A 13110-nucleotide genomic window follows, 5' to 3' on the forward strand; every position below is an offset into this window, starting at 1 on the left:
ATGCCGAGGCTTCCATACCAACTCCTGAACAGGAAGACTTAAGATGAAAAAATTGCAAGCTGTACCTTTGCTTACCTCCTGCTGTTTAAGTTTGTAAATTTCTCTATGCCATAATGCTAAGAGGTTAGGTATCAGGGCATCGTGATTGTTTTCTAAGCACCAAGAACCTCTGAAATACATATCTCCTTTGTTGATTGCACTTGAGTCTGACATCATACCAATTGGACTCGGAATGTAACTCAAACATTTCTATACATTGTTTTGCAACAGAATATAAATTTGATCATTATAAACAAAGGTGGCAATAAAAACCAGGAGAATGTTAACCAAAGAGAAGTTCATTGGGGCTTCACACCCACTCTGATATTTTTTCGTAACAAATAAGGTCCTGGGACTGGAGGTGAGTGGGTTGCCAGTCCATTAAACACTTTTTAAGTGTTTAAGAATCATCCTGTTCTCAGATTTAATCCCCCGGACACATTCATTTTATCTTCTGTATTTGTACTGGATTCCTGTTACCTTGTTTACATTTATACTTTCACTCCGAGTTACACTTAACGTTGCTGTTTCATTGATAAGTTTTAAAATATTGGTCTAGATTTGCAGTTGTGCTAATGATGAATTAAGCAATCTGAAAAAAAATGAACAATTAAATGCAAGTGAGAATTCGTAATTTGGATGATCTGCCCCCATTTCCTGAATGTTAGCTGAGACCAACAAAACAGTCTTCATATAGTGCACATACAGTCATGAAGAAGGTAGCAATCATTAAGAACCCAATAGGATTATTGAAAAACTCATAATTAATCTGATAGTTCAAACTTGTACAACATTAGTGATATTACTCCTTCCTCTAAAACTGCCCATCATCCTGCTTGTGACTTGCTGATCAGCCGGGGACCACCCTGGACCTGGATCACACTTTGATGCGAACCCTCCGCTTTAGCAGCTATTTAGATTTAAAATTTTTCTCTACTTATGAAAAATTATCAGTGCGGTGCTCTGTGCTCTATTTACTAGTATAACTGTCATTTTCTTATAGCATATTCTAACACTTCTGATAGTGTAATTATCCTGTTTTGTTGTCAAAGCTTATTTCAATATATTATTTTTTATCACAGGTAACAGGTTTATCTCTCCTTTTTTTCTTTCGAAGGGGGTACAGTTTTTTTTTTTTTTAAACCATAAAATGCGTGTTATACTCCATGACTTTATCTCTAAAATTGAGTCCTCTGCCTCTTCTTTATGACTTTATGGCATAGATGGATCATAGTAAATTCTGTGTCCTGATGACGGTCTAATCACATCCAGAGCATCATTTCACCATTAACTCTTAGTACCCTTCAGTTAGATTGTGCTTTTTTCTTCTGCAGTAAAATTATCAACAGTGTCAAGTGATGAAGTTTGGAAAACAGTTCAAATTTAAAAGGGTATGGCTCTCATTTTAAAAATAGTTTTTCCAGAAAATCTGTTTATCTCCTCCATCTATTCCCACCGTACCCTAGCATTTTCCAAATCCCCCCATCTCTTCTTACACAACTATTTGTCTTCTGGTGTGTGCCACGTTTGGAAGTCTCACTAAACCAGCATCTGTTCTGTTTTAGGAGAAACCCGAAGCCAGCCCAACGTCACTTCAGCTGCGGTCCCAGATCGAAGTAAGCACAGTGACTTTAATCATCTATTTTTGCTTCCGTCCTTTTTTTTTTTTTTTTTTAAGTGGTATTATGTACAAATCAGATGAAGCCTGCTCTTCTGCCTGCACTGACACTGTGAATCTTCTCTCCTAGGAGTCACTGGGCTTCAGTAGCACCGTGTCAACACCAGAAGTGGAAAGAAAGTAAGTTTTCTTCCTTCTGTCCAGGAGCAGAATTTCTAAGGTGTCTTTTAGGTCCATCCTGAGGGACGTGAAATGGGTGATCATATTGTGTATGTACTACAGAGCTTGATGTCATTTTCCTTACATGGTGTGTGTGTGTGTGTAGATGGATGAGTGTGTTTCGTAATTCAGTTGGTGATGCAGAGGATTCTGCAAAGTGTTAATTGATTTTACACTCCTTATGGTAAGTGAGCTTAAATATCTGAAAGTGAGCATGGAAAAAAGGAAAGGAAGCTAAGTCAACCAGAATGGTTTTCTTCTTTTACACTGGTTTTTGATATAGGATGACCGTCATAAAGAAGCAAAGTACAAAAATAGAATACATTCTAGAATAAAACAGTGATTACAGTACCCTCTATGCACCTTGCTTTGGTGGGTGACCTTAAAACAAGGATAGATGCTTGTGACAGAGATGACAAAGGCTCACTACCCTTTCCTGTTAAAGGTAGTATGTTTGCCTCCTTGTCCTAACTTGGACCCTGTAATTTTTACTCTCATGGAAGATAATTCTACGTTACATCTTATATTTCCAGTATTTCTTTTTGGCCACTTAAAAACAAAAGAAAGCAAATTTTTTTTTCCTATAACCTTTCCCTCTTCTACTTTATTCTATCATAATGATGGTAGAATGTTCTATTTATGATTTTCTGAGGTAAAGAACTTTTGAGAAAGTCCACGTCTTTAAACAGACACTTCCTCTGGCACAGAGCCACTCATACTGTTTCAGGCCAAGAGAGGCATAGAAGTGTTCTAGGCATCAAGTATTTCTGGAATGAAAAGCACACGTTAGGCGAGCGTGTGTGTGCTTTACAGCACAGCTCTGCATAATCCATCCACGTGTGTGTGTGCTGCTGGCACAGATGCGGCTTCCAGGAGGGAAGGCTGCTGTGTGCCAAAGCTTCAGTTCTCACTAAGCAGCTTTGGATCAGGCCTGAGGAATGTTAGGGGTGATGAGCAAAAGAAAACCAAGGCCATTGCCCACTCAAGGTTGGAAGATAAACGTGCAGTAAATAGGAATTTCCTTTGTCTTAGTTGCATGTATTCTCCCAGGAACTTAGTAGTGTGGAGGCTGAAATAGCCAAGAGAGCTGAGTTGACATTGATTTTGAAATTGGAGGTACGACGGTGGTGTTGAACCGAGTGTGGGCAGAAACACTGAGTGAAGGGGCTGTGGGCTTTTCTGACCTGGTTTGCTACGTAAATGGCATGATTCAGGCTGAGAACTCAGGTGATCTCTCAGACTCTCTGAATCTTTCAGTGGGCAAGAGATGTTTGCCTTTCCTCCTAAGAGGAAGTGACTCACCAGGTCACCAAATTTGTACTAATCTTATTTAGGCTGGGTATTTCTCCTTCCCCTCAATTGTGGGTAGTCATTCTTTCTGTGTTTATATCCTCCACTTAGTAAAATGTGGCATGACGCTTGTGGCCCAGAGAAAGACTGACAGCCTCCTGAGGTTAACAGTTTTGAGACACACACACACACACACACACACACACACACACACACACACACACACACACACACACACACACACACACACACACAGCTGCTGACAAGCCCCAACCTCCCATCTGTAATATTACTGCTCTGCTTCTGTTAAATTAAATAGTTTATTTAAATTTAGTTGTTTCTAAAGAATTTGAACATTTCAATCCATTTCATCCTCCACTTCCCTTTAAATGGTTTTCAGAAGCAATGACACTTTTTTTTTTTTAATTTAAGAAAAAAAACTTTTGAAAAGTTTTTTAACTTACAGAAAGGTTACAAGAATTGTGTGAAGAACTCCCATCTAACTTTTACTTAGACTCACCAGTCTGCATGCTTGGTCTCTCTCTTCTACACAGATACACACACTTATGTACTATCATTAATTTTTTCTGTTACTTCACTAAGCTGCACACCTCATGACCCTCACTCCTAAATACTTTAGCATGTATCTCTTAAGACAAGGACAATCTTACAGAGAACCGCAATATAATTACCAAATTAAAAAATTTAATAGTGATTTTCCTAATATACAGTTACTATTCAAGTTTTTCTAGTTGTCGCAATAATTCTTACAGCATTTTTTTTTTCAATCCAGCACTTTAAAAAAAATTACTCATGGCATTTACATATCATGTCTCTTGCACATTTAATCTGAAAGGTTTTCTTGGCTTTTCTTTGTGATACGTTTTGAGAGTGTAGGCTAAGTGTCTTGTGAAATGTTTCTTGATCTGGGTATTTTTTTGTTTCTTGTTTTTTTTTTAAGATTCAGGTAATGCATTTCTGGTGCTGTGGCCTCCACAGTGCATTACATCATGATGTCAGTTTGTCCCATCGTTGGTGATATTAATTCTGATCTTTTGGTTAGAGTGATGTCTGTCAGGTTTCTTCTAAGAAGTTACAATTTTCTCTTGTAATTAATAAATATTCTGTGAGGAGGTAATCTGAGACTATGTAAATGTCTTGTTCCTCATTAAATTTTTACCTAATGGTTTTAGATTCTTTTAATGATTCTTGCCTGAATCAGTTTTTACTGTGATGGCTGCAAAATGGTGATACTTATTCTGAAATTGATGATTATTTTGGATTTAAATCTTCCAAAGTTGTTTTTTTTTTTTTTTTTTTTGCCTTTTTAAACATGAGGTACCTGGACGCTCAAGGTCAGATTATAATCTGAGTAGGTTTGATGTAGTTTTTATATTGAATTATTTGTATTTTTCTACTTGAAAATGCAAGTACTTTGAAATGCAAAATCCTGCTCTTCAAGTGAAAACCCTTGCTGGTAACTTTGCAAGCCCTGGAGGATGACCTGGCAAACCAGTTGGTTGTGTCTGGTGAGTGTCTGCAGAGTATCTGCCAACCAAAATATCCTTCTGAGTCAGCAGTGTTGTTTTATTGGCAGATGGTTTCTTCTACTTTTTATTCAAAAGGCAGGAGAACTCAGTAAACAAAAGTGGACAAATCCAACAGCAGCACCGCCTTAGAAGCAGAGGCATAGATGAGGGCAGCAGGTAACAGGGGAGCTGAGAGGTTGATGGGCCCTTCCGGATCCAGTCCCCCCTCTCCCCACAGTGGTCTCAGGGGCCTCAGCACCCCTGCCCTCCCTTCTCCCCCAGTTAAACCGGTTGTAAGAAAAGTATTAGGCATTAATTATGATGCAAATGTCTGTTTTCTAAAAAATACATCACCTCTCCCATTGGAATTTTGCATTTCACAAGGTTTAAAGTCTTAAGTTACAGGAATATAACTCTGGCAAGAAAACACCCAGGAGGTGGGTTTTGCTGGGGGAGACCAGCAGTGAGAATTCTAATATACCTGACCTGACAGCACCTGGGTAGCCTCACAAGTAGGGGGCTGCTTGGGCTCTATTTGGCTTGGCCCATCTGGCTTCTAGATGTGCAGGGCCTGCATGGTGAAAGCAGGGATGGATGGAGGGATGGATAGAGAGAGAGAGAGAGAGAGAGAGAGAATGGACCTGCCAGCCGCCCCCCTCCCAGCCCCCTTCCCAGTGTGACAGAGTCCCCATTCATCCTTATTTTCTTACAGTCTATGGGCCCTCCATATGCTTTCACTGAAAATAAAATAAAGGAGGCCAAAGGAGCTTTAATTTGAACCTCTTCTATTTATATCTATTTGCATTGCCTATTGATGAGACTATCCACTTTATTACACCAGTCTTGGATTTGTGTTGACTGGTTGAAAAGGTGAATGTTAGTTAAAATTTTTGTTACTCACCAGTTATTCTCAGGAATAACTGAGAGCAAGCTGTTTTTGTTGGAAAACATCTTTGTAACTGTACCTATTCAGAGTGGGTGTGGGCAGGGAATGTGATGCCTCCATCCCAGTTCTGCAAGGATGGAGCCGTCAGCCAGCCACTGCAGTGCCTCCCACCCCAGGGAATTCTGTATGGAGAAAAACCAGGAGACATTCTGTGCTTTGGATCCTGGCCCTGTTAGTTAAGATGCATACCTAAGGAATAATTTCAGTGAGCCCAGATTCTTGCATCTTCTCATACATAGAAAGCCACTAAAATAATTAACTTGAAATGTCTGGGTTTTTTTGGTGATTAGTAGTAATCTTTTGATGTTCAACTATGTGTTTTTTTCTCAGCCAAAAAAAAAAAAAAAAAAAATCCTATATATCCTGGTTCCTCCCTTGTCTCTTAGGATCCGTTCCTCAGAGCTCTCTGAGAGGCTGTCCCCTGGGCTATAGTCTTCAGTAAGATCTCCAAATAAAACTTAACTTGCAACTTTTATGTTGTGTGTTTTTCTTCAGTCAACAAAGTTCAGTTACAGGTAACAGAAAACCTGACAAATAGTGGCACAAACTAATACAAGTTTCACTAGATACATTCTTGTTCATGGGTAGGTCCAGGGCTGGCACTGTGGCTCAAGCAAGCCTTCAGGAACTCAAGACTGTCCTTCCCCTTCCCCTTCCCTTTCCCTTTCCCTTTCCCTCCCCCTCCCTCCCTCCCTCCCTCCGGTTTTAAAATGCTGCTGCATCTTCCAGCAGGGAAGGAGAAGCAGGGTAAAGGAAAGAAGGTGAAAGGGCAGAAAGCCAAAGGCACTTCCCTTACAGAGCTTTCCTAGAAACCCTGTACGACACACTCCACTTTACCCTACTCATTTCTTCATGCGGCATCTGTTCCCAGAGCACCAGCTGTGAGCACAGGGCACTGTTCTGGGTGCTCTTATTCCCATTGACAAATGCAGAAACTGAGGCACAGAGAGGTTGATAAATTGCCCAAGGCGACACAGCTAATATGTGACCGATCCCATATTGGCTCCCGCATAAGAATTCATGCTCCTAACCACTAAGGTCTAATTCCAGAGTACCTGTAGTTGTACTGCTTATGCAGATGGAGAGGTGAGAGGTGAACTGAGTTCATGAACGCTATGTAAATAGCAGCGTTAAAACCTCCACTTCGCTTTCCCTTGGAAGTAGGAACAACTTTTATTCTTATATAAGCCGGGTCTCTCATTTATCTGTAGAGGCAGGAAGGTCCAAAATAAATCTCAAAACTTCACCTTAGCCAGTATTTATAAACTCTTTTCTACTAAGTCTTTCACTAGAGTTGAAAATTCTGATTTAGTTTCCCTTTCTTTCATTACCTGTGGTGAAAAAGCCCAAAAAATATAGTAGCATGATGGAAGAGGAAGATATAATAAAAGGGAGGGAGCTGTGTTCTGTGGTCGGATAAAATGGATAGAGTTTTTAAATATTCTGTGCAAGCATTTATTCCATTTGGCTTTGCTTCACTCTCGGAACTGTTTCATCTGGCAAGCTGGTGACTCTTTCTTTGGCCGTGCCACATGGCATGTGGGATCTTAGTTCCCCGACCAGGGATCGAACTCGCGCTCCCTGCATTGGAAGTGTGGAGTCCCGACCACTGGACCGCCAGGGAAGTCCTGGTGACTCTTTGGAAGGTGTCAGCTTTCCTTTTTTCCCCCTCAAAAATCTGTCTTCCCCTCCTCTGTGTCACCTGCTACCTACTCTCCGGGTTGCTCGCGTCCTGTCATCCACCCTCTGCCTGCCTGGATACCTCCTCCCTCCATCTGCTCCAGGTGGGTGGAGCTCCTGCAATCTCACAGACGGGGATATTCTCCCGCGGACGCTGAGCCTCTTGATTGCTGCTCCTCTGGTGGGGTGCCCTGTCCCCTACTCTCACCGTCCTCCCCACCTCCCTTACCTGCACAAGCTCTATTCAACCTTATTTTTATTATTTTTGGCCGCGTAGCATGTGGGACCCCTGCACTGGAAGCGCCGAGTCTTAACCACTGGACCGCCGGGGAAATTCTTCCATTCAGCCTTAAAAGCTCAGCTCTGGTCTTGCCTCTCCCAGAAGTCTTCCCTGGTTTGCAGATGGAGGTGAAGCGTCCCGCTGCTAGACTCTGTAACCCCTGAGCTCTCCTGCTGCTGTTGCAGTGGACTGCACTTATGGGTGCTCCTATGTGGTGACTGTGTGTGTGTGTGTGTGTGTGTGTGTGAGTGTGTCACCTCCCACGCTAAGGCCGGGATCTTTTACATAAAAGGCTTTCAGTAATGTTGGATACATGCGTGACTGGGTGGGTGAGTGCACACTGGTACGTGCCACCTCTTCTCTACCCCATGAGAATCTCTCCATCCTCCCAAACCGTAATTCCGTTTCTCTCCCCTCCTGGTTGCTAAACTTCTCCCCTAAAGCTGGCCTCTTCTTTTCCTTCCCTGCTGAGATGCTCTTTCCACGGTCCGAGGCCCCTCCCCCTCACAGATGCTTGTTGCATTTGGCACTGATTTTCCCTTTGGTCACGCTGCTCTCTCCACCCTTAGTGTCCATGACTTTGTGGTTTCCAGTTTCTCCCCCCTCACTTTATGCCCACTCTTGGCAGCTCCCTTCTTCCCTGCCCACCCCTTACTCTGGTTGTTCCCCTGGAGCTTTCATCCAGCCTGCAAGTTCTCCCAAGATACCTACCCCGCCCGTGGCTTTGAACTACTGTCTTGGGCATCCACGTCAAATCTACGCCTCTCCCTCTGCACCATCCCCCCATCTGGTGACCTGCCTGTTTGCAGTCTTTTTATTTTTTTATTTTTTGAGGTACGCGGGCCTCTCACTGTTGTGGCCTCTCCCGTTGCAGAGCACAGGCTCCGGACGCGCAGGCTCAGCGGCCGTGGCTCGCGGGCCCAGCCGCTCCGCGGCACGTGGGATCTTCCCGGACCGGGGCACGAACCCGCGTCCCCCGCATCGGCAGGCGGACTCGCAACCACTGCGCCACCAGGGAAGGCCAAGCCTTTACATCTTATTCCCGCTCTTCTTCCACGATTCCAGAACCTAACTGCCAAATCTTGTTGCTCCCTCTACTTCTATAACTTTCCCTTGTTCCCCTCCTTTTCATCTTCACTACTCCAGGTGAGACCCTTAACGCTCTTCTCATGAACTGGAAAAGAGCATCCAGGAACTTACTCCCTAAAGTACAGTTAGGCAATTAGGCTCCGTCACACTGAGAGGATGCTGAGATCCCCCTCAGGGACACTTAGAACTTAGGATCTCTGCAGGTTTTCACCTTCGTGATCAAAACCCGCCCCCGCTGCCTCCTCCTCCCCCCTCCCCCCCCATAGAGCACCTGCTCATCTTTACTGCTGCATCTCCCAGTTTTCCAGCCACATGACCCAGTTCCAGACCCAGGGGATGCTCTTGTTTCCAAATGTCTCCTGGGTTGTCTGGAGTTCCTGCCTTGAAAGCATTTCCTTCTTTTAAGTCCTGTTTTAAGGACTGCTTCTCCTTGAATGCTTTCTCAGTCCCATCGCCGGCCGTATTCTTTCCACCTCTTGGAATCCAGTAGCAATTTTGTGAGGATTTGGTGTCTCTTAATGTACTGACACATGTATCATCGTCATCATTGTTGTCAACATTATAGCACTGCTTCTTGGGTTATTTATGTGTATTGGGCACTGGTGCTGGTCACTTTTATTGTATGTTATCATTTAATTTTTCATGAGCTCATTGAGATACGTACTATTTTTGAGGATAAGTACCTTGCCTAAGGTCCCAGAGCAAGAGACAAAAATCCTAATCTGGTCGAAGTGCCATTATAGCCATGGGGTTAAGATACCTGGCCTGAAAGCAGATTCTCTGGGTTCATAGCCAGGTGCTTTCTTCCAACTCTTCAGCTCTTGGCTAGTTACTTACCTTCATATCTACAGATTCCACAACTATAAAAAGGATAACCATTTACAGTACTGGCCTCAGTCAGCTCTCAAGCATCTAATGGGCGCTCAACAGTCTTGTCTGTTGTCACTGTCTGTTCCGTCTGACCCAACTTCATGCCCTTGCCCCTGGCTCTAGCCCCTTGCGCACTTTTCTACTCCCACCCAACCCAGCATGATTGTGGGCTCCTTGAGGCCATGAACTCACTCTCTTCCTCTCTTTGGATTTTCTTTAATATCCAGAACAGTGGTTTGCATAGAGCAAGTGCTCATTAAATACTTGCATCAAATTTATTAAATACTTGCATCAAATTTATCAAATTTATTAAATAATTTATTAAATAATTTAATAAATTATTATTAATTTAATTATTAAATTAATAATAATTTATTAAATTTATTTAATCTTACTTTGAAGTAAGATTAAAACTGGATTATCTCCAGGACTGGAAAAACAGAAGACCTGCTTTGGTCTCACCTGTTAGCTAGCATATGCCAGTGTCTCCCTAAAATGATAGCAGTGTCATATGAAGTCAGTGCTTTCTGCTCGTGAATATTAGGATTAAAAAGATACCTGTTAAAAGCATTTTAAAAAACATGTAGTGGAGAGAATGGTAGTTTCCACAGATCCCCAGATCTCTTTCTAAGAGCTGCCCCTCCCCTTCGCACCCAATTCCATTCTGCAGTCTTGTTCAAGTTGGGCTCCACATCCCATCTCCAGATAAAGGTATGATATGGAGAAGCACACAAAATATTAATTTAAAAAATCCTGAAAATGTTTTAAACCTGCAATTTTGTTGGGAAAGTACACTTGTTTTATTTTATTCTTAGTAACAGATTTATTGAGATATAGTTCACATACCGTACAGCTCACCTGTTAAAAAGTATACAAGTCAGTGGGTTTTAGAATGTATATTCGCAGGGTTTTTGCGACTGTCACCACAGTCAGTTTTGGAGTATTTTTGTCAATTCAAAAAGAAATCCTCGCAAAAAAAAAAAAAAAGAAAAAGAAATCCTGAAATGTGTAAGAAATTTCAGAAGTTCTTTTTGAAGTGGGACCTCTTCCTCAGTCAGCTCGTCCCCAGTGCCTGGGCTTGAGGAGAGGGGCTCAGGCTTCATCGGTTTGTGGAAGCCCCCTGAGGGCAGGGGCTGAGGCCTGTGGTCGCGTGGACTCCTGTGTGACGGGCCAGGGCTCTCTTTCTCATTGGTAAACGTGAGCTCTAGAAGGCTACATGCACGGTGATTGGTTATCAGTCCTCCTTGGGAACAGACCAGAGTCAGCGAGAATTGCTGATGAGGCCTGCGAGTTTGCTGGGAAATCCAGGTCAAGCCGTGTCCCCCGGGGCTGAGACTAATGCATCCCGTTTCCACATCCTGTTTGTGGCAGAGCTGTGGGGTGTGGAAGGGAACACCACTTCTTTCCCGTGGGGAAAGAGCACGTGTGGGGAGTGCAGCAGCCTTGTGGAGGCACGTTCTTCAGAATGGCTCACAAGTCGGTTCTGCCCGGTTCAGGTGGGTGTGTCGCCACTGTCCCCCCAGGAAAGGGAGGTGGGTGCTCGTGGCCCGTTAGAGCAGCACCAAAGGCGACTCGGGCCCCCAGTGTCTGGTCCTTGGAGCTCACAGGGAGGAGGGGGCGAGGTGAGACAGGCAGACAGCAAACTTAAGTTTCAGAAAATAAATAGGCTGCACCAAGAGCCAGGCATCAGCATATGTATTCTGTATTCCTTTGCTTTAATCAGTTGAGCAGTAGCCATCTGCCAAGGCTGTGGACATGAGGGCAAGGTCACTGTCCAGGGGCTGGGCTTCCAGTCTGTCTGTGATTGTCACCCCTCCAGGCTTCAGCTCCCAGTGACACGACAGTGAGTCTGAGTCAGGGGGTCTCCGGGTTCCTTCTAGCCTGGGCCATCGCTCATTTTCTGACCCATTCCGAAGCATGCCGGGCACTGGCCAGCGTTGCGCGGACTCTCGGCGTTCACTGTCGCTCATGTCACCTTTGGTGTTGGACAGAACCTGAGCCTGAATCTAAGCTCTGCTAGTTGTGGGATCTAAATTCTCCAAGCCTCGGGTTCCTAATCGATAAAACGTGCAGGATAAAAGCTCCTTCCGAGGGTGGTTGTGTGAAATACCCAGTGCCGTGCCTGCCTAGGTAGGTGCTGTTCTCTCCCCAGCCGCAGAAGGTAGGGTGCTGCCCTGCACGGCAGTGCACCTGTGGTTTCCAACCTGCGTCTCAGTAGACACTGCCAGACACGCAGCTCGTAGTGGCCACGGTCACTTACAATGCGCCTCTCCCCCATGAGCTTTCCTGTCCTTTCAACGCCCCGAAGATAGGAGCGTGGGGGAGGGCTGGGAGACAACCACCGCTTTCACAGAGCCCTTGCGGTCGCAACGTGCTGAAATATGTGTTTGTGTGGGCCGCACACGTGTGTGCTCCATCACGCAGCATATTTGAGGGGCTCAACATTCCAGAACGTAGGGGCTCCAAGAGAGAGCAGCTGTGCCAGATTTCTCCACCTCAGCTGTTTCCCTCTGAAAACTCTACGGCCCCGAGCTCTGTCTGGTGAGGGAGCCTCCAGCTGACCCAGCCCAGCTTGAGTCCACGTGCCTGGGCTGCATCGAGCGACTGCAGGAGGTATTTAGCGTGCAAAGGTGGCCACTGATGATTGTCCTGCAGGAGAGGTGACCAGGACACTGGGCCGTGGAGGAGGGGGGCTATCAGTAAATAAATAGCATTCCTTTCCTGGCAGGAATAAGGGAGGACCCATACCTACAACTTGTGTGTGTAAATCCTAACAAAACTATAATGTAGACGGTAGTTGGCAGTTAAGGAAACCGAGGTTTAGAAAGACTAAATGACATACCAAGATCACGAGTCCAAACCTTGGTTGAGGCAGTGGTGGAATTCCAATCCAGATCTGTTTATCTGCCAGCGCCAGGCCTTTATCATAGACTCCACCACTAGGACCACAGAAGGATGGATGCACTTAGGGAAGACAAGTGATGGGCTAGGCCTCTAGTGAAGTTTAATTGAATAAGCACTTTTCATGTTTCGGCTGTATGGACGAATATGCTAGGCCCTGGAAAGATGGACAGGATAGGAAAGGTCGCCGTCCTCTGACACCCCGAAGAAGACAAGACACAGTGATAGGATACCCTGTGGGCACAGTGCAGAGGGACTGGAGGAGGAGGGACCGCCCACCCCTGCAGGGAGGGGCAGGGCCGAGAGCCACATAAATTCCCCATCAGTCAGGGTTCTGTTGGAGAAGCAGACGTTAGGATCACGTCGTTATAGCACTTTGACCTCATGTGTCTGTGGAGGCTGCTCCCTCTTTGTCCAGTGACGTGGCCTGAAGTCCGCAGTACTGGCACTTGGGGCAGAAATGGTGTGGGAAAGTGAGGAAAGAGGACAGATTGCCGCCTGCAAGGATGGGCTGAAACCCAGTCATCTTCACTACGGCCCAGCAAGCTCCAATGTCAGGAACCTGCAGGAGGGGCTGGCGTCCTTCCCCGGGAGGGAAACAAGCCACAGGCCCAGGATCGGAGACCCCGAGGAGGAGACTGGGCAGGAA

General features: G+C 44.9%; 1 protein-coding gene across 1 annotated transcript in view; it reads left to right on the forward strand.

Moving 5' to 3' along the window:
- SASH1 (SAM and SH3 domain containing 1) overlaps positions 1-13110 on the forward strand; it is a 182356-nt gene that overhangs the window by 87333 nt on the left and 81913 nt on the right. Inside the window, exons 3-4 of the mRNA XM_007453214.1 lie at positions 1605-1655; positions 1788-1837. Coding sequence (XP_007453276.1) covers positions 1605-1655; positions 1788-1837 — 101 coding nt within the window. The remainder of the gene's footprint in view (positions 1-1604; positions 1656-1787; positions 1838-13110) is intronic.

The sequence above is a fragment of the Lipotes vexillifer genome, unplaced genomic scaffold (genome assembly GCF_000442215.2).
Source record: "Lipotes vexillifer unplaced genomic scaffold, Lipotes_vexillifer_v1.1 scaffold1161, whole genome shotgun sequence".
Taxonomy (NCBI): Eukaryota; Metazoa; Chordata; class Mammalia; order Artiodactyla; family Lipotidae; genus Lipotes; species Lipotes vexillifer.